Raw genomic sequence first — 22,874 nt, 5'->3', positions numbered from 1 at the left:
GGTTTTGGGGTAATTTTACCCCTAAAAGACCAATTGTCATAAAAACAGTGTTAAGTCATGTGTTCGTATCATTTGAACAATTAAACTCATGGAAGTAAAAAGGTGAACGAATAAGAATGTCTGATGTGCACAAGTTTGAGTTCTTGACTAAATGGATCAATGCGGCTATACAGCATAGGCTCCGAGGACCGTTCCCTATAACCCCCCCTCCCCTCCCCCCTCCATGTAGAATCGGACTTTGCGGGAGTGCAACATAATATTACTGAGAATACAAACTACCTTAAGGAATTGCAAAAAGGCAATCATTAAATACTAGGCTTAATTATTAAGAATTTCAATGTTTTAGATGAAGAATTGAGGTATTAAGGAGAGAGATGAAATAGAATTGTCAGATGAAGATTACTGTATATTTTTCAACATTTTGATTTTTTTATTGTAAATGTAACCCTTTTTGTATTGGATTTTATATTAATATGGGCTTCTGAATGAAAGGTTATAAATGCGCCACCCGTGTTTACCTATTTAATTAATTCCTCATTAATTTTGTTATATGCTTACATGCATATTGTGTATTATAAATTACTTTTGTAAGACACCGATCATGGTTGACAAGATGAAAAATCGAAAGACATATATAACTTTACTATTCTATTTTAGTGTTTTTAAATGACACTTTTATTATATTTACTCATATGGAACAGATGATAGAGTCACGGCTAGGTGGATCTTTCAAATCAAAGATTAGGATACGAACGGGGAAATTAACTTCCGTGTTTTTGTTGTTGAGCTTGTGAAGGAATATGCCCTCTTGTGGTAAGTACCTTTGTTTTTTCATCTCTTATTACACTTTCAAAGGAATTATATAGATATTAATAAATTAATGTAAACGTCACATACGTCCGTGTTATTCTTATATGGCGGTTGTTTAAATGTAACGTGTTTTGTAGGATTTAAGAACTATATTATGCATATTGTCGATTTAATATTTTGACTCAAGTATGTAAGTCGATATGCTAATTTAATCTTATAATATTTGATAATATTCATAAATTCATACAAGACTCAAAACGTTTTTGATCATTACCTGACTGGCAAAGTTTCCCCAATATGGTATGTACCCTACTACTATTCTTCCTAAATATCTGTACACACACTACTTATATATCTCTAATACAATAACTTGTGCTTATTTTGTATCTATTATAATTACATCGTGTTTGAACTATGGAACCTATATCTAAACACACAATTCTTAATTCTATTTTGTAGCATTTTGTATATATCTTGATAAACAAGCATACACCATTGATCATTATTTCGAATAAGACATGTAATTACCCGTACTTCTCAATTTATAACTTGATCGTAACTGTACATGTGGAACAATTATGAAACAAACAAGTCAGGCATGGTAAATGGATAAATATTATCAGTGGCAACTTTCACGGACCATGCAGTCGACATTTTAAGTTATTTAAAACGTTATGATCAAAGGTAAAAAACATCTCCACAATATCAGTGACACAGTCAATTCAGGCAACAGTCTCCTATGGCACGCCGTTTCAACATTAATTCATAAATTCTATGATATTACCTATTTTGCTTTTCGTGAATTAATTTGCAAAGGCGCGAGAACAATTTCATATCAACCAAAAACTACCAGTCATTTCGATAACCTGGGTTATGACGAATTATATTGCAAACGGCGCGTGGTATGAACTGAGATCAAAGGCTCCTCGAGCCGAATGCACAATTATGCCATAACGTAGGATTTTACTGTTACTACAAATAGTTAATACTTGTGATTACCGGTTTTTCATCGATTGATTCGCTTCAATCAAGCGACACTGAGGGTTTCACTGGTCCAATCAACCAAAACACAGATCTCATTGGCTATGCATTCATAATGCAGAAATGCTTGATAGGTTCCGTTGTAAACAACTATAACTGGTATCGTTTCTTTGATTCAAGAAACTTAATAGGACTGCCAAATCGAAATCGCCGAGAGCAGCAAACTGTAACTGGTGCGGATAATTTTATTTGGTGTGAGGAATTCACTATCTGGTCTGATCCGGCAGTTAGAAAATGAAATGCTATTTGAATAATATTTAATATTTAGCGACGCTTTCTTCACGCATATCCAGTAACATCCACTTAGCGTCCGGCATTAAAGTTGTGCCTCTGAAAAAATGGTCAACTCAGAAATGGTTAGAACAAAGGAAAGTTGTATTCCTTGTATCGGTGTTTTAACAAAGGGCATGTTAAAGAACCAAAGGTTATATGTGTGAAGAGCTAAGGTATCGTAACCGGATATTTTTGTATTTCACTCTGTGTATTCTGTGATGTCTGAATTTTGGTATCGATATGCAGTTTCGTCTCAAATTCCTGTCACAAAAGGCATTGAAAATAGTAGGGGTCAATAATACAATGCAAAATACAGGGACAAGGCAAGAAGTCGAACATTTAAAAATAATGCCCGTTAAGGGGCACAAGGCAAGGGCCCAAACGACAACTAAAAGACACAAACATATTAGCATCACATTCAAAAGTACAAGCACCAAAAACAACCTTACACCACATGCAGACGAACAGACACAACAAAAAAATCATACACTCAAGCCATAATGCAACAAATGGTCAATGGAATACTTTGAAGTGTTGATTATTGAATGAACAATATGTTTTGTTTGAAATCATCAATCTGTATTGATCTATTTTGATTGTGAAACTTTAATGGTTACATCGGCGACCTTTTAATTTTGTTTCCAACTCTAATGACTAAACAGAACGAACAGTTGCTTCTTTGTGGCCATCATGCAAAATGTGCGGGAAATATAGGAACATTAAACCAATTGGAAACCATGACAAAAACGACCCAATACATACCCATCACATGATTTGAACAAAATAGTATTTCAACAATTATAAACAAAGCTGTGCATTAAATGAGTTTTTCAAAACCTTGAAATACCAACTAGCAAAGGTGCTATTTTCACAACTTCAAATTATAACAGGTTACATACAACTGATTTTAATAGCCTGAAATGTTCTTCAACAAAAAAATAAATATTTTTAGAATTGTTATATAATGATCTAGTTCAGATCTACAACTGTTCTGATTTGTAGAAATTGTGGAAGGTTATTTTTTGTATAGCATCTGGTTTTTACAATTTTTAAAACAACTTTTATAGTGCATTACTATGTATGACGAATTAATGAACACTCCTAGATGTAACCCCTGAGATTCATTTGAACTGTTCAAGAACATTTCATGCATGATTGAACTTTATTATAAATTATATAAACTATTCCAAAAGCTCATAAATTGTAGTAGCCTTATAAAACACACTTTAAAAAAGCTTCAACCATCGAAATAATGAATACAATTAAAGAAATGGAACACTATTGGATTTTTTTTTATCATTTTGTACCATGTGTTACCATGAATTATGAATATTATTTGTGTTATGCCCACCACTATATTTCAAGGACAACACAGTGCGACAAGTATATTCTTCTTCTATTTTTATTACAATCACATTATCAGAGATTCAGATCTAAACACATTTATTTTAGTATCTTATAAAAAATATCCATTTACAGAAAAATAAAGGTAACCTGATATTTTCTTTTTAAAAAAAACAGGAAAATATCATTTTGTTTGATCTTGTAACATTACAGAGTATTGCAGTTTTCTTATGACTGAACATATATACTGTAGTTATATTAAATTAATCAAAAAATGTTTAATTTTAGTGAAGTGATTTATCATTTCACAGTTTTTGATCATGTCTATTCAACATTGAAAGACAATAATGATAGTTTGCAAACTAGTTAAACAGTCATGCAATCATGCACGTGTAAAGCTAATAGAATGCTTGAAAATCAACCTTTTTCTTTATACAAGGTGTAAATATAACAAAACTATGCTAAGTAAAAAGAACCTGAAGCGTGCTGAAACGCCAATTCTAAATGGTCAAATTTCACGACTTTTTATAATAACATGTAAACAACATTTACTGACACTTTAGTTCAACTGTCTGATGTTGACAATTTTGACCATCTATTACTTTGTCATTGGTATTCCAATATTTAGAATCTTCACAATATTTTATCACTTTGAAACGTTTGAAACAGGATACCATATTTATCAAAATTAAATGCACTGTTCAATAAGTGGATTTATTACCACATCATAAACCTGTTACATCTTAAAGCGTCGTGTTCCGATCCTTGTGGATCCTGGTCAGCGTGTAGTGTAACCTGTGGAAGTGGGTACCGGGGAAGAAAAAATCGCAGAGGATGTCATGACGAGGAGACATGCACCCAGCCAATATGTCCAGGTAGGGCGTAATCTGTTTATAAAGTAAGTCAAATAAGGCTTAACTTACATTTTATAACCATCTTATTAAATTGAAACACCATAGGCGCTTACTTCTATACAGATTTAAGTTCGTCTGACACAGTCCTTAACATTTATAAAAATATATATATACTAGTATATATATTTTGTGTAATGTAAGTAAGTTTCGTTATCGTACCTACATTCAAAAGTTTCAAGATATGTTTTTTTCAAATGATCCATTTATTCGCTTCGCTTAATGTTAAGTAAGTGTTTACTGAATACGATCATTTAATCGAAATAACCTTTATATACAATACTTAGGAAATGCATGTATCATTCAATGTTTTCCACCAAAAAAAGTTAGGCTAGCCACCTTGCTGGATCGGTCAATGAAAGAAATGTACAAATAACATTAAACGAAGTTTTCTGATATTTAAATGTATATAACATATATTTTGGGACTAAACCCTAGAAAAGCATTAAAAAGATACAATTTTGTGAGACACGCTCCTTTTTGTGATACAATTTTTGGACATGAATCTGGTCCAGCAAAAGTTTTTATCTTTATGGTATCCATGGTTTACCTGTGGGCTATATGTAAAATTTTGAAAAAGCATCAACCATGAGAATATTCTAGTTTTAATGAAAATATACTATATTATCAAATAGTTGTCTTATATCAGATCAATTGTTCTAACATTTGAAAAGAACAATCTTATTGCATAATGCTATTTCACTGAATACAAATAAGTTAATAAGCGAGTTATATATAGGATTTTTGAAACAGATAAAAACATATCAATAAATTCACTGAATAGGACGGGATGATTAAGCAGTTTGTAATAGTTAATTTACATTAATTGATTTCTGTTCACTACAAACTGGCATCGGATTAAATTTAGATCGTGTTTGTCTCATGTGCATTTCTGATTTATTGGTTTACTGGAAACTAGACATACAACTTCTTTTGAAACAAACTGTTTAAAATATACTTTAGTTGTTTTCACGTTGATTATAACTATATTTTAGTTCAGAATGTTTTACTTTGAACACGAAACTTTGTATACAAAGGGATTAAATACAAAGGATAAAAATCTTATTACCCGACTTTCTTATCTAATTCACATGAGCAATTTCGATCGATCGAGAGTAGTTTATTGTTAGCACATTAATTGTTATTTAAATTTCATGAACATTTGACTTCAGCCTTAATACAAACCAGATTAGTTAGTTTATTAATTCGGTAAAAAAGAGAAGGTAACTAGATGAAATATTGGAAAAAGAACCTTGTAACTTTATAACGCGACAATTGCGACCGACTATTGATGAAAATGGTTAGACCATTCATGTAAAATTCGATTATCTACATAACACATACAAATAATAGGTCAAATTATCCATATGATTTAAAGTTCAATCCCATGTAGAGTGAAGTAAATCACTACCTTAAATGATCGAATAACATAATTGGAAGCAATTGATGATATAAATGTTTCAACCAAATGATCGTGACACTTGTTAGATCAACATGTTTGGCTGTATGTAAGCTTGGTCAAAATTGGTAGTGATTGACGTCCTCTTACATCCTTATAATTACCCAAGAACACACCAGGAATACTCAAAGACACCTCAAGCTGCCCCTTTACCTTCACACATCCAGAAATAACATAATGACTTAGCTAAGCTACCTAAAGTCGCTATGAAACTACCCAGGGTCACTTAAAAACTAACAAAAGAAACCGAAGAGCTAAATGAGGACATTTTAAAACTAACACTGCAGAACATCCTAAGGAAATTCCACAGATACCCAAGGACACTCCAGAACCATCCAATGACAGCTCTGGACTACATATTAACATACCAGTACTAGTCGAGGATAGCCAGTGACTGCCCAATAACTGCCAAAGGACACAGCGTGACTAACCAATGACGCCCATTGATACTCCAAAACTGCTCACTGTTATAATAGATTTTCCGAATAGTTCACTATAAACTACTCGAGACCACTTCCGAACTACCCAAGGACACCACAGGACTGTCGAGGACACCCCAGAACTGCACAAGGACACTGCCAGGTTTACCCAATGATTCCCTAGGTAATACAAGTACACCCAAGGACAACCCAAGAAAACGGCATTACACCCGAAAACTACCCAAGACACCAACGAACTACCAAATAGCACTCCAGGACTACCCAAGGATACCCGTGGACTTGCTAAGGACACACCGTGACTAACCAAATACATCCCAGGTCCATGCCTACCCAAGGACACTCCATGACAACCCAATGACACACAAGGACTCCCAATACCAAGGACAAGGACACTCAATCATTACCCAAATTCAACCATAAAACTTCAAAAGAGCAACTCGAGCCTTACCATGACCCTCCAAATGTATGAATTGACATTTAAGGATATCCTAAGGACACCAATCGACAACGCAAGAGACGCAAGTACGCACTATTGATTACTACTGGTGTAGTACACTACAAAACTACGAAAGGACACTTCATACCTACCAATGTACATCTCATGTCTACCAAATGACATCCAAGGTAAATCTAAGGACTCTACACAGCTACTGCTGGACATCACACAACTACTCAAGGACAGCCCAGTATTACAAACGCACTCTTTAGAACAACCTTATAACACCATAGGACAGCCCAAACACGCTCCATGACTACCAAAGCACCATCAATTACTTCCCAAGTACACTGCAGGACTACCCAATGATCACAATAAGACATCCATTATTACCCAAACATTCTAGGACCACATCCCATGACACCAATGAATACGTATGGACACCTTATTACTACACAATGAAACTAAACACCTACCCAAACAAATCCTTTAGTTTAAAATCCTACATCAACATTTCAGTAATTTTATACAGCAAAATTATTCTATACTAACGATCTTTGATATAACATATTATTTTGTATTGATAATAATTCATATCAGTAAAACCCTGCGAAAATCTAAATTAAAGAAAAAAAAACGGAATGACCTTCATTTTTTAATTCATTCGGCGTTTTCAACACTTACTGTGCCTTTTGTTACTTTTAATGTATGCTTAAATGGAAGCTGAAAACTTTCAATTAAAACATAATGTGTTATTCCTTGTGGTAAGGATAGTTCTTTCCCTAAAATACCTGAGGTCATTCAGTGAAAATAATGATCCTCAGTGTTCAATCATTGTCCGTTCCTTTTAATTGCTTTACAATCATACTCATTAGAGTATATATAAATTTGGGATATCTATTTTAGGGAATGGTTAAAGATAACTTCAATTTGGGTATTTTACATTTTTTCATGAATTCCTTAAGTGGTCTAATATTATTTTTTTCATATTTTGCAAGACAAGATCACACTCAACCAACTTGTTTGCAATACTAGACACACAAGAGGTTTAAAAAAGGAACTATGAAAAAAAACACATCACCTTTTTATTATGTTTGCCATTGTGGGTCCCTACTAAGAATAATAGAGGCGTTTGTAAACATGGTACTGTGATTTGAATAAACATGCAACACTAATGGAGTTTCGGATTAACATAAATGTTGGTTTTCCACCGTAGAAACAAGAGTATTTACGACCAAAGAGATATACCAAGGATCAGTCAGCACTGTATCTTCAACGACTTTCGACATATCAAGTCCAACAGAGCGTCATAAAATCGCAGGTGATTTACCAATTTTTGCAATATTTGTTTATACTAAAAGCATCTTGAAATGTCATATTCAGATGTAGAATACTTACCCAACAATGAAGGACACAGTTAATCGCTGGTGTAAATATATGATGTGTAACGAAAATGAGACTCTCAGCTCCCAACGGTCTAACTTGGCGCACGAAGTATCCCATTGGAACCCAATGGGCGTCCCCCAGGCACGCCAAGGGACGCCCATCGGTGACCTTGTGACGTCAATCAAACGTCTAATTAACACACAGACGAATACACTGATTTTGAACAGATTATATGGGACAAATAGTCTGAATAACTGAATGAAGGCGGAACGTAAGATTGGAAATAATGACTGAGGAATTGCCTTTTGCGTAGACTTTATTCCAAATATCAAACTAATTTAAAATTGTAAAACATAAACTGATAATTTTACTGCAATCATTTTCCAGAAAGGTTTCTGTATAAATCCTTGAGTTAATTCTTTACGCCCACAACAAGATAACAAATACAGTTGTTATAGTTAGAGTAAAATAAAGTTAACTGTTTAAAAGAAAATATGTGAAATATTTATACGATTTTAAAAGAATTCATTTACTTATAAACTATTTTGAACACACAGTTGACACTTCTTTTGTTGGCCGTTGAAAGGCAGCAACATGTATTAATTTTTAATCTATTCGTTTTCCTTTTTTGTTGCTCTGCGACTATGTGTGTCTCTCATTTAGAGTTTAATAAGCCTCAACCTTGTGTTTTCTTTGTAGTTTTTATTATTGTATTATATCAGAAGAGCAAAAAATGAAAAAAAAACCAGTTTATTCATGTGGGTATATCGTAATTAAAATGTATAATTGATTTCACTGTACATATCTGTTATTTTTGTTATATTTGCTTTGTAATAAGATAGTATTGACATGTTTGCTTATGTTTCCTTTCTGGTGTAGATGCATTTAGATGTTTTTCATAACATTGAAGGAAGACCAATCATTGTTAAAACGATATTATTATCGGACATACCCGTTGTTTATCCAGCTGTTTTAGATTTCTATAATTTGTACAAACTATTTCAGAAGTGTTTTTATTTGACAATATTTTGATAGTAAATCTTCATCCAAATAAGCCATTATCAAAACACTTGCAACGGTCACAACTTTTACAATAATTGCAAAATATGTGAATATGTTGTATGAAAAACAGATTCTGAATTGCCAGGATCAACATTCAAGATCGGGCAATATCTCATATGTAACCAAAAGGATCCTATTCAAAGATTTGTATATCAGTATTTCCTGTTTGATCTGCGTGTGTAATTAAAGTGTGTGGGGTTTTTTCTTTTAAAGAACCGCCGAAGTCTTCAAATTCATTTAAAACAGTGGCGATAACTGTTCCAATCGTATGTGTGATGTTGCTGATCCTAATCGTGGTAACGGTATATTTGGTACTGCGACGAAGGAACCGACAGCAGCCTGATTCGATTGAACAGGAAAGAAACGACAAGCTTCAAGAAGCCATAACCCCAGGAACAGGATATTATAATATAGAAGGGCAGAGAAATGACGGTGGTTATTACAATGTCTGTTCAAGTGTCACAGATCACGGTTCCATGGAAAACAGGAGAGTTGTTACACCAAACAGTTGTAAAAACCCGAACAAAAAGGACAAAGAAAATGATCAAGCTGTTCAAAACCCCGAAAATGTATCTCAGTATGAGAAACTACAACAAGCTATCTACCAGAACAATGAAACTAATGATGAACCAACAAGAGTTTATACTGATTTAATATTGTCATAGGTTCATTAACGTATTCAACCATACTTTATATTATTTATTGCAATAGACAATTTCCTTAAAAATTAATGTCTTCTTTAAAAAGTAAGATTCAATATTTTGTTTCTGAGAAAAATAGGTGAGATCTTTATCATAATTACCTCTTTCAAATTATCTATATTTATTGGGGTTTTTCCTGTGTTATACTGTTTTATCCAATATATTTATCATAAGAGACAAGAGCCGTCATTTTGTTGGATAAAACATAGATGTTATTGAGACATTTTTATAGATTACGTAGATGGGTAACAAAATTACAGGACAAATACTAAAATACTATCCTCCTCAAGTAAATCAATGTATCTGCAAATCCTCCCTTCATACGTAAAATTTGGAAATAAACTGAATGCAATTTCTTTTTTTCTTTTTTTTCTTTTAACATGGCATCAATACCCATGCCTTGAATTTCACACACAATCTATTGTATATTGCCAGGAATAGATCCTAAACATTAAACCAGACTATCACTATACGTATCTTTGTCATACTTGGTATCACAAAAATGATATTCGGAATTCAATTTGTCGTCACAAAAGGGCATTCAAGAGAGCCAATTCAGCAAAGAAACCGGCCAATATTGCAAATTACAAAAAAAGAACCCACTTAATTATCTCACCAAGCACAGCCATTCAACAAACTTACATATGTATTACGTGATCAATATTTATGCGAAAAGCTACAGAAACATGCTCAGTAGCAAAAAGTTTAAACATAAACCCGGTTTAATGGCACTGGGGAAACGTCAAAGACACGTTAATACATATCATTGTAAACTCATACAGCTTTTCACTCAACAAACTAACACTGAACAATTTAAACATACATTAATGGTATTTTTCATTTCAACCATCTCCTTAATCTCAATTGTCTCAGGGGTATATTTATCCCAATTCAACATGTAAACAAACCGCAGGTTGATAACTGCATAACCATGTGCCACTAACGCAGCAAAGCCGACTGTACTAAACATAATGCAACGCGCTACGGAAGTTAGGCCAGATTGATCATTGCCTAATGGTTTAACACCTGACTGTCAACCCTGCGGTCGAAGATTCAAGCCAAGTTCACCTCTTCACCACTTTTTGTGTAGGAATGATGCCCATCAATTTCAATGGGGTCGTATTCCATGGCTTATCCATCGGCGTCGTAACAAAGCCAGGACTTTGAAAAATGACCTCAGGGGCTCTTGACTGAGGTAAACTAAGGCAGCACTTCGACTAAATCAAAAGCTGAAACCTTGCTCAATATTAACACCAATCGGCAAAAGACAGCAGTTTTCATATGTCAGATATTTTTTTTTTTATTCTGGGAATATGTTTTATTTGAGGGTCTTATTTAATACTTATCATTTGGTACCAATATGTTTTTCTTTCACTAATCATTCTTTATTATTCTCTTGCTCATTATCACACATTCGTGCTACAAAAGTGGCACGAATGAGGAAAACCCCAATCTCAATCTCAAAGAGAAAAGGGCAATTATTTAATCGCACGGACTTAAATATAACTACTATATCATTGAACTGTAATGGGTGCAATGTTAAAAAGCTTCCTTAACGATCAAAGAAAAAGAGACGAGGTGAAACTATTTTTCAGGTGTAAGCCGAATACTTATGACGTCATAAATAGCGACCAAAATTTAGATGATAGTATGTGGGAATAGATATTCCCAATTGCAGATTTACAAACGACATAATTTGATTATATATCGGTTGTATTTTGCTAAAAGCACCGCTAAGATGAACTGACCTCATTGTATCTATTGAGATTTATTTTGCCTTCTTATACTAATCCAAATAAAATAATAAAAAGAACAAAATTAATATTGTTTAAATATACGGAGTGAGGCCACAGTTACTTTTAGCATATGATTAATTGACATGTAGACACTGATTGAGCATCTAACCTTAAAACAGATGCAATCTGACCAATTAAACACACACCAATTAATCACGAGAAAACACTATATTGACCATTGATCCGGCTGTCAAAATGGAGTAGAAAAACATTACCCTATGGTATTGTCGTCATTCGGCTACAAATCATCATTTACAGATTACAACAGTTTATTGTGTTTCCAATATTTATAATATTTATTTTTCAAACGAGTGTCAATTTAAGTTTTAAAACTTTCTTCTCGTATTAACCTTATATGAAATATTAACGATAGTTGATCAATCCGTGTTATAAACGATGAAACGTTCACTGTAACGAAAAATACTCAACAACATACAAAAAAGGCAAAATGAAAAACATTGGGTAATTAAAAATGCTTACATATACTGTTCGTAATTGTTAATCAAATCAATCTAGAATTTACGATGAAAGATACAGATTGAATGGCTTCTTTCTTCTAAATAATTTGTATTCTCTTAAATTATTAACATGCGACTAAAAGTGTTCTTAAAGTATTAAGCCATGTTAATAAAAAATAGTATCATCATTATCTAGGCAAAGCATGTCTGATAAACATATAGTTCGAGCATGATTTAGGGCAAACATGAAACTCTTTTCGGCATTTCTATTCTGATCTGATATTAATCATTTAAAAAGCTACGGTTTACCATTCACAATTGTTTAAATAAGCGCTGACATAATGGTCTGATATTGCATTATTATGTTGTGAAACTACAGTATGGGTGATATATGTATCAGTTATAATAAGATGAATTAAAATGTTAATTATTAAGAATGGGAGGAGTAAGCTTAGCGAAAGATCCCTTCTTAATGATAAGGTATTACTTTATGTAAATTAACTAACTAAGAATACAACCTCATGGGCTGACAAATTGACGTGCAAAGTTGAAATTCCTTATAATAAAGCCTTAATAATTGTTTATCTGCAATTTCTTTGGCTGAACATGTAGGTTGTGTTCTCATTCCTGTATGACTTAATTTAGGTTGATGCATGAATATTTATACGTTTTGCTTAAAGGTAATCCGCTCTGATAGTAGGTCGTAGAGGTTTAACAGGTACAGGTTTAACATTACTACAATCGTTAATTACCATATACGATTGTTGCCTATTATCACATTTGTTCATAATGCCAAATGTCATTTGTCAAACCAGCACAACGAATAACGAATAACATTTTTCTAACCAACACGTCCAAATATTCAATGTCGTTTTTCTGATCGTTATAAGATGTTACTTTTATTTCAATTTTTAGATCTAACTGTCTGAAAACAAACGTAGTTTGTGTTTACAGTCAATATAGTGTGCTTAATTGACTGTGCTATAGAAAGGTATCTCCGTCGTGGCTGAACGGATGAGATATCGCAATGGATGTATTACAAATATATATAAATTAAGTACATTTTAATGACACTCTTAGTAGATTTAATCATTCGGAAGAGATTATGGTGTCAAGACGAGGGAGATCTTTCAAATCAGATGTGAGCATATAACCGGAGAAATTAACTTCCTTGTTCAGGTTGTTAAACTTTTGAAGGAATGGCCTCTTGTTGTGAGTGTATTTATTATGTTGTTTTTATCGCTTAAAGTATTCTTATTACTACTTTTTTAAATAAAACTAATACGAATACTTAAAAAAGTAGTAGAATCAATAAAACTATATAAAAATGAGCTTGACAGGTCACCATATGTTTCTGTTTGATGCATGTCATTTTGCATAATCATAACCAAATGTAACTAATGTGGTTTTATTATTTTTCAAGCAAAGTAAGCAATAATTCAACTGAATTTGGCCATTTATTCGCTCTATGCATGATATCATTATTGAATACTCCGAAGCACGTTATATTTAAATGCAAAAAACAACACACCAAAACATCATCATCGTTTCGTTGTAACAGTTAAAAACGGTAAATAAGAACAATGATTGTTAACGTTATTATTCAAACTACATTGACTGCATATTATTAGAGTAAAATCTCACTTCTTAACATGCTCTGCCTTTAAGCATCGTGTTCCCATGTTTGTCAATCCTGGTCTGCGTGTAGTGTAACTTGCGGAAATGGGACACGGACAAGGACGAATAACCGTGGATGTATGGACAAGGATATATGTTCCCAACCAATTTGTCAAGGTAGGGAGTATTATAGATTTAATTGGTTTACAACAATATATTGTAACATTATTATTTCCATTGTATATTTATGTCGGTATCTAGGTAACGTGTTTATGCGAACGAAGATTTATGTTGATCTTTGATCAATAATTAATTAATTATATACTTGCCCTTATCTCATTTTTTAAAATTTTACCCGCTACTGTTCTTTAATTAAGATTAAATACATTTTATAACCAGCGTAGTAAATTTAAACACAAGACCCTAGTTAATTCATTCCGGTATCTTGTGAAAGATTTTATACCAAGTAGGTTCGTGTTGATCTGTTTTCAGAGATTTACTTATCTAATATTAGTATTGATTTCATAATTAAACCCGCTAACGTTGGTCAAATGAGGTAAAACGTAGATTTTATATCCTTGCTTCAAATTTAAAGAACCTTAACTAGTATTTATTTAAACTCCTCTAACATAGTTTTTGACATTTTAAAAACAGTGTGTTTTACTTAATAATGAAGAAACCTATTCAAGCCATAAGGCTTGGTTCAAAACATTCATGTCATTCAGCACAACAAACTGAAATTCAATACCCTATACCGTACAAGGAAGTATTTTTGTTAAAGCCTATTTTTGCATCACACTCCAAAATTTCCCTGTATATGGTCAATTAAGCAAAATAACCGGTTTCTTTTGACACTACAAAGGACAATCAGTTATCAATAAGAATATTTTATTTGATGAAAAAAACTCAATCAATTTCCACATACTCGGGTTTCTAGTGTAATACTTGCTTATATAACGTTTTCTAATGTCTTTGAAACAATCACATTTCAAAACAAAATGAAACTCTTCTTCAATGTCTCTTAAAGCATTAACACATAATAAACATTGTCTATCTTCTCTATTGACTCGTTGCGATCCATATCGTCCGGTTTCCACACGTAATTTGTGACCAGATACACACATCCTTGTTAAATAGCTACGCAGTGATATGTTTGTAACAATGTCCAGATATTGTTCATATTCAAGGTTATGTTTTAAATGTTTATACACTGTCAACAAACCATTATTTTGTAGACTCTCTCGCCATTCTTGCATGAAATTGTCTACAACTGTCTGCTTAAACATAGATATAAACTGCTTAATAATAACACTGTCTATATTATTCCATACAAAAGTGTAACCAAATTTGTCGAGAATATTCTTAATATTGCTACACCAGTTATGTTTTCTATAAACAAAGTCGAAATGTGATCGTACAAAGATTTAATAATACAATTGTCTGTATTGACGACCTTAAGCTAGTATTTAATTAGCCGGGTAAATGGGTATCGTCCCAGTTCTCCGTAAACGCTACAGTTACTTGTAGAAAGTTTAACGTTTAGCAGTCGTTTACAAAATCTTAAATGCAGCCTCTCTACTTCTTGAGACTTTACATAACCCCACACTTCACATGAATAATTCAATATTGAACTAACAAATGCATCAAAAAGTTGACAGCATGTTTTGGCAAAGTCAAAGTAACTTGTAAAGTCAAAAGATTTTAAATTTGACATTAGCGCGTTCATAGCCTTAAGGCCCTTTCCCGTTAGCATATTTTGATTTAAAGCGAACGATCCACTCGAGCTGAACACCATTCCTAGATAATTGAATTCATTTCTAAATCTAAATCATATGTCCATGTTTCACCTTGTCTCAAACGACCTCTCTTTTTAAAAACGATGACCTTTGTTTTGTCGGTATTGACTTGTAATCCCCATTAATCGCAATAGTTTTTAAGCGCATTCAGGCTTTCCTGAAGGAGATTCAGCTATCAAATCCATATCATCAGCATACATAAGCAGAAGTAAGGTCAATTCCTTGATTAAAAATCCACTTGTAGGAAGTGTTTCAATATAAAATTCCATATCTTCTACGAATAAGGACTAAAAATTGGAGAACACACATCCCCCTGCTTCAAACTGACTGCTATTTCAAAAAAAATCGGACATCTTTTCACAATGTTTGACTTTGCACCGCACTTTGTCATACAAAGTCCGTACTTTTTCCCAGAAACACCGAGTCTATATAGCTTATACAATAACGCAGAGTGGTTAATAGAGTCAAAAACTCGTTTCATGTCGACCATGGCTACATACAAGCGTTTGCCGTTGTTTAGCATATGCTCAATCAAGCAATTTAAACTAAAGATTGTGTCGACTGTGGAGTACCCCTTTCTAAAACCGAATTGGCTATCTGGTAGTTTTTCATGTTTATCACCCCAAGTCATAAGTCGAGTATTAATAATGCTAGTAAAGAGTTTTGCCATTGAACTCATAAGGGTAATTCCTCTAAAGATTGTTAATTGGTCCTCGTCTTGGTCCTCGTCGCGTTACTTGTACACGAGGACATGAAAGAACTGTGGGGTTGATGTTATTATCGGGGTAAGTACGCAAATGTGTTGGTTAAAGGGTGTGAACTCCGAATAAAGCGAGAATAAATCAATCAGTTTAAATCACTTTTGAACGTAAAACTGAAACACTTATGACAACCTGTTGGTTTAATTTTTTCAGGTCCTGCTGTCACAATACAAACGATAAAATTGATAAACAATTTTCCAATTTTAAATTACATGTTTATTGTTTTGCGATAATTTGCTATTCGAACATATTTGATGATGTAGTGTTCATCGGAATATATTCGCAATTGCCGGAAAGCGGTTAATTTAATGAATTGAAATTGAGGTGTAAATATTGATTGTGATTCATCAATAAATGACTGGATTGCCTCCTTGCCGGATCGGTCAACGAATAGAAAAGCTTTCCGGGCGGGTATGAATTCTACTTATAATTCTCAAAGTCAAAATGATCCGTAACATATTTATGCTCTAAAACATGTTGATATGTAAACAATTAAATGTGTTTGGTATGAGAAAGCAATATTTATGCATATTACGATTGAAATATAGACACTGAGTATTGGTTTCCATTGTAGAAACAAGCACAATGACGACACAAGGGATAACGCGAGAAGCAGCCAACACAAACAGCACTGTAGCTCCAACGCCTTTTGCCACATCAAATGCAACAGCGCGTCGTAATATCACAGGTTGTTAGCCTATTTGTGTAACAAATTGGTTTACAAATCGAACCCACTTACGTTAGTCAAATCAGGTTTAACATTACTTTTTTAAAAACACATCATTTTTGTACTTATTTATTATTCTGACATAGTTTTTGGACATTCATAAAAAATATATCTTTATTATGAAAACACCTAATTAAAAGCATTATCGCTCATTTCATTCAAAAATGTAAAATTAAATTTCAATACCTTATACAGTACAGGGAGCTGTTACTTTCAAACGGACAATTTATTTGCTTCACACTCTAATGTCCGTTACAATTGGTACTTATATCATGTATGTCGTTGCTTAAATGAAATGCACGTTTTGATACATACAAAGGAAAACGAGTAACCAATAAATATTATTAACCAAAAAATGTTTGTATTGCCTACTTGCCGGATCGGTCAGTGAAAAGATTTTATATGATATGTTTTATTGAACAAAAATGTTACTTGCGACAATGTTTTGCTGTTGTGAAAATCGCAAGCCTCCATCAACAGTTTATGAAGTCAGCGGTTCATATTGTATGACGTTAGCAGTCCACATTATATTTTTGGCGAGGTCCATAAAACTGATTTTTACACTGATATACGGACCAATCGACTTTATATAAAAAAGGAGGGACACATTTATTTAAGATTTCATATATACTAAACTTTTAATTTGATATAAATATAGGATATAAATAAATATATGTGTATGTATTAAATGTATATAAGTAAAATAGAACCTGCAATTAAGGTACTGTGTTTTGTATGTAAATGCAACATCTATGCATATTCAAATATACACACTGACATTGAGTATGCTTTCCCTTCGCAGAAGCAAGCACAATGACGACACAAGGGATAACGCGAGAAGCAGCTAACACAAACAGCACTGTAGCTCCAACTTCTTTCGCTACATCAAATGCAACAGGGCGTAAAAATATCACAGGTGGTAAGATTTTGTTGGTTTATTTGATTATACGAAAAGTTTTATATGATTTGACATTAAGCTGGGTTAAAAGGTAATACACAAGTAAAGGACACAATTAAACCCCTAATGGCCAAATATACATAGAGACGACATTTAGGTTACCTAAAATGGGAACAGAAGTTAAAATGCAAAGTACATTTAATACAAAATACCGCATCTGGAATGATTACATTTTCAGAAGCACATAAACTTATTCAAGACTAACACATTGAACACAAATACAATTACACTGTATTCCTGTTCATGAACAGGAACTGGTCTTACTTGGAACTATTCTGTTAAGTGTTGACCAAGTTACTAAGATTAAAATCATTAATTAGCAAAAGAGTATTATATTATTTTCTTCAGCAGCATCTTTCAAGCAATATAATATGATCATGAAGCCTAGCTTAAACAGTGTTGACTTTATTTACATTTTAGTTTACTCCTCTACCTGAACTAGATGATGAACAATTTAGTAACAAAAACAAACGCAGTTACAATTCATACATTGGTGATTTAAACAACGCAACAGCAAAACAAAACACCTGACATAAACGGGCATGCTAGGCTATCAGCAGGATGGCACACACGCGCGCACGCACGCATCCACGCACGCTCGCTTGCCGCGCACGCACGCATCCACGCACGCTCGCTTGCACGCACGCACGCACGCGGAAACAAACACACGTAAACACACACGCACGCACGCAGCACGCACGCGGAAACAAACACACATACGCATGCACGCACGTACGCTAGCACATAGGCACACATGCATAAGTTAACACATATGTTACGGATTGGTTTCGTTATTGATGTTGGTGTTCGTACCAACTGGGGAAGCGAAGCTCATATTCATTTTTCAATTTTCATTGAGAGGTACCAGGTTATGTCTCTCAATCCGAAACACGACCAGAAGACAAAACTGTAAGATAACCAGAATGACTTCTCTATTAGAAAAAATCACAATAGATAACAATTTGTGATAAATACCAAGAACAAGTATACAATAAAATAACAAATTTAATTGAAAGCAACACATGAATATCATGATACAATTTTTAACATAGCGAATAGTAACAAAATTCATTATTGTCACTAGAATAAATATAAATGATTTTTTCTAAAACATATGAATACTGTTGAGGAATTGCTAGAATTATATGAGTTCAAGAAATATGAAAGCAAACAGAAATTCAAATAAAATACTAAACATATTGACGAAATAATTCTTTTAATCTTATTCAATAAACAACTCAGTACATTTTTCATAAGAAAGACTTAAAACAATTTATGAAAAAAGAATCTAAATAAAATAATGAAATATATTCCTAAAATAATAAATTGTACTCTTACCTGTAAGATAACCAGAATGACTTCTGTAGTGGGCGCGCGAGAGTGGTCATTTTATACTTAACCCGTGTTGGTGTAAATTACTCTCAGAGCGCAGATCTTACAGGTAAGTCATAACCTTCTTTCGTCTTAACCAAAAATGGTTGGACGATAGATGAAATTTGCTTAGTCAGGATAAGATTTTGTTCTAGAACTTTTCTTGCGGGCAGAGATTATTAACCTGTACTAGATACTATTATTCAATGAATACGTTGTGTGTTATGAATATATTCACGGCATTATTTATGAATAGATTGAGGAATAGAATACGATATGATATTCTGGTACAGCAGGATGATAATTTTTCAGCACGAATTTGTTACTAAGCTAAGATCTTAGAGAGCTGTTAAATACTTATGCTATACTATTTGTTCATTGTTGCTTTTCCCAGAATAACATTAAGTCGTTCACTAAATAATATTTAAGCTTTCATTTAAAAAAAAACATTTTATTTATCTATTTATTTTTTCTTTTAAATTAAATTTTAATTCTATTTTAAGTAAATTTATTTTAATTTTAATTTTAATTTTAGTTGAATTTAATTTAATTTAATTTAATTTATTTAATTTAAAATAATTTAATTTAAATCTTAATTTTAATGTAAATTCAATTTAATTAATTATAATGAAAGTTTTGAAGAGTAGTTATATTTTTTTGAAACTTTACTTGGTATTACATACACACGCACGAACGCACGCAGCACGCACGCACGCGGAAACAAACACACATACACACACTTACGCACTTACGCACGCACGCACGCACGCACGCACGCACGCACGCACGCACGCACGCAAGCACGAACATATATTATATATAGATATATATGCCATTGAACATCTATCTAAATGTTTTTTTGTTGACAGCCAGTGACACCGGAAATGACCTATTACCTGTGAAGGTCGCTGTACCAGTCGGCGTGTGTCTTTTTGTTGCAGTCGTCTTTACAGTTTTCCTTCTTAAACGGTACAACAACAACATATTTTGCTTCCCCCCATTGTAGTTCATTAAAAAATTAGTCCTTTGGCATATTAAAATACGGGTGTATAGGATTGTTTGTTTTTCATTAACTTTTGTATAACTTTTACATCAGTAAATATTCAGATTATGTGAACACTATTTAAAGCTGTTGTTGAGAAAATAGAGTATTAAAGAAGAACAGGGCAAAATTATGATATAGATTGAATATAGAAAAGGAAGAAGTGTGAGAAGTACGAAGGTGGTTCCGAGTGAAATAGTGTTTATCGTAGTTGTATTTTGTGTTTATATGCTGCCACGGCGGAATAAATAATTTTAAGGAATTTCACGTAAATATATTGTATTTGTTTAAAAATATGTTGTAAAGAAACAGTTCATAACATATTATTATAAAAACATGTTTTATATTTAGGATAAGAATACAGTAGAAATGAGTAATATACAATCCTTCCCCTTAAATATTTGTAAATAATTGGAATAAGAAACAATATCAGTACGTACAGTATGTATTTAGTATCAGCATGTAACCCAAATACATTTGACAGACGAAGCAAACGGCAGTCTGCAAAAAATGGTGAAAATGTCGATGTCCCAACCCAACTCACCGATATTCCGGATTGCGGCACTAGTACAGAGAAGGATGCGTCAAACATCATCGATTCTGACACGGACAGATCTTCAACATATGATATCAACCCTTTATACGACTCTTCAAACACTGAGCATTACTATAATCATGTGAGGAGGAATGAAACAGACATATTTCCGGAATACACTAGCGTTATTAAACGCAAACATGAGCATATTGAATCGAGCAATCAGTATGATTACACAACGTTTAACGGTGCAGTGGGAAATGATAAAACCAAGGAAGATTTGCAATAATCTTCATCTTTGACAAGAGGGTATTTCTGAAAGTAGTTGTATATTCTTAGACATTACTTTTGATGAATAAGTTTGGATTAAGATATATCTTAACTGTAATAATAAACCCATTGGAGAGATTTGAACTTTGCAATGACTATATCACATTACTGTACATGTGTGTATATATTATAAATGCATATTTACTATTTAGACACATTTTAAATATGACATTGATTGTATTTAAGTTTTTTAAGAATTAAAAATCAATGTTAATAACTATATGTTATGTCCTAAATGGAGTTGTTTGGGTGTTTTAGTTTTCGTGCCAATGTACTCTGCCGATCCCGTAGCCAGTTCCGTAAACAATATCATTCCTAAATGTTTAGGAACTATCTTTTATTTGATGCATGTATAAAAGGTACGAAATTTCATCGTTACCCTATCAGAGGTATCTTGCCAAAGAACAGTTTCGACATCAATTCGATTTTAAATTACTGCACTATATGGTTCGTAATCAGAATAATCACAAATGCCAGGGTCATCGGCATTTGTACCTTGCCAGTTATATCAACAGTCCGAGAAAGAGAGAACACTGACTTATGTGGTGTTTGTATTTGTGTATGTGATGTTTATATGCTTGTGACAATAGTTCATTGTCGTTTGGGCCCTTGCCTTGTGCCCCTCAGCAGAGATTATGTTTAAATTTTCGACTAATCTGATTGTCCCAGTTTTTGTCATTGTATTATTATAAACGCAATTGATTGTGTTGTATCGTTCAAATTTGAACCATTTTTTTCTTTGGATTTTACATATCTATGCTCTATGATGTGATTTGCACATTAATATCAATGTAAGTTTATTTTATTTCATCAATGAATATTGCTAAAAATGAAAGAAGCAATCGTGCATGACATGATAGTTGCGTGCAAGAAGACTTCGACCGACGACGCTCATATTGGGTTTGATTTACGCTCGATGAAAAATGGATGTGCCATTTGATACATGAATGATCGTGAGCTGTGGGAATATTTGGAGCGTTTAAGTTCCTGCCCTCACAAGCAGGACTGACTTGATCAAATGTACCTAGTGTGCCTACAGTTGCAAGATTTCCTTTAAAGACTGGTTGGAATAGTTCTTGTTAACGTGAAATATCATTTGATTAAGGCGATTATGAAAAATGTATTTCGTTGAAATATGTATTCCTTATCTTAAGACGCAAATAATCTTTTTATATTGATTTGTGAATTTTATGATCTTAGATAGATCATACATCGGTCCTGTAAATGTAAAAAACATTGTGTGCATTCGGACTGGAGAAACAATTGCTGAACAAATAACAATATGAGTTACGCTTACATGCGTGTGTCTGATGGTTAGAATTAACGTTTCGGTCTTCCATGTAAAGCTGTTGGTGGAAAAACGCCTATAAACAGTTTCAATACGTTTAAATGAGAATTCCATATTAACATGGAATGAAAACAGCAGAAAGAGTAGTCGAAAGTTTAAGCATAAACCCCGTTTAATTGCACAGGGTCAAGGCGACTTGAAAATGGATATATATATATATATATATATATATATATATATATATATATATATATATATATATATATATTGCTAATACAGACTAGAAGAAGTGTTTGACTTTCAAGAAAGAAAAACTAGTTTGTTTAAACATA

The 22,874-nt window shown here is 33.0% G+C and overlaps 2 protein-coding genes across 2 annotated transcripts; both read left to right on the top strand.

The window, feature by feature from the left end:
• Positions 1-711: 711 nt before the first annotated feature.
• Positions 712-10,200, top strand: LOC128238185 (uncharacterized). The gene is made up of 4 exons (XM_052953809.1): positions 712-813; positions 4,218-4,343; positions 7,931-8,035; positions 9,376-10,200. The coding sequence occupies exons 1-4, from the start codon at positions 801-803 to the stop codon at positions 9,825-9,827; spliced, it is 696 nt and encodes a 231-aa protein (XP_052809769.1). The 5' UTR covers positions 712-800; the 3' UTR covers positions 9,828-10,200.
• A 3,073-nt stretch (positions 10,201-13,273) lies between these two features.
• Positions 13,274-21,344, top strand: LOC128238183 (probable serine/threonine-protein kinase mkcB). Its single transcript, XM_052953808.1, has 6 exons — positions 13,274-13,329; positions 13,786-13,911; positions 16,866-16,979; positions 17,821-17,934; positions 20,217-20,316; positions 20,874-21,344. The coding sequence occupies exons 1-6, from the start codon at positions 13,317-13,319 to the stop codon at positions 21,211-21,213; spliced, it is 807 nt and encodes a 268-aa protein (XP_052809768.1). The 5' UTR covers positions 13,274-13,316; the 3' UTR covers positions 21,214-21,344.
• Positions 21,345-22,874: the final 1,530 nt, after the last annotated feature.

The sequence above is a fragment of the Mya arenaria genome, chromosome 6, assembly GCF_026914265.1.
Source record: "Mya arenaria isolate MELC-2E11 chromosome 6, ASM2691426v1".
In the NCBI taxonomy this organism is placed as follows: Eukaryota; Metazoa; Mollusca; class Bivalvia; order Myida; family Myidae; genus Mya; species Mya arenaria.
Note: the sequence above shows the minus strand (reverse complement) of the source record. Positions and strands in the feature narration are given on the sequence as shown.

Bases quoted from the DNA above. Each gene is read 5' to 3' on its own strand.
- LOC128238185 (XM_052953809.1), top strand. The intron at 4,344-7,930 runs GTAGGGCGTAAT...TTTCCACCGTAG, and splicing joins CACCCAGCCAATATGTCCAG to AAACAAGAGTATTTACGACC. The intron at 8,036-9,375 runs GTGATTTACCAA...TTTCTTTTAAAG, and splicing joins AGAGCGTCATAAAATCGCAG to AACCGCCGAAGTCTTCAAAT.
- LOC128238183 (XM_052953808.1), top strand. The intron at 13,912-16,865 runs GTAGGGAGTATT...TTTCCATTGTAG, and splicing joins TTCCCAACCAATTTGTCAAG to AAACAAGCACAATGACGACA. The intron at 20,317-20,873 runs GTACAACAACAA...TACATTTGACAG, and splicing joins ACAGTTTTCCTTCTTAAACG to ACGAAGCAAACGGCAGTCTG.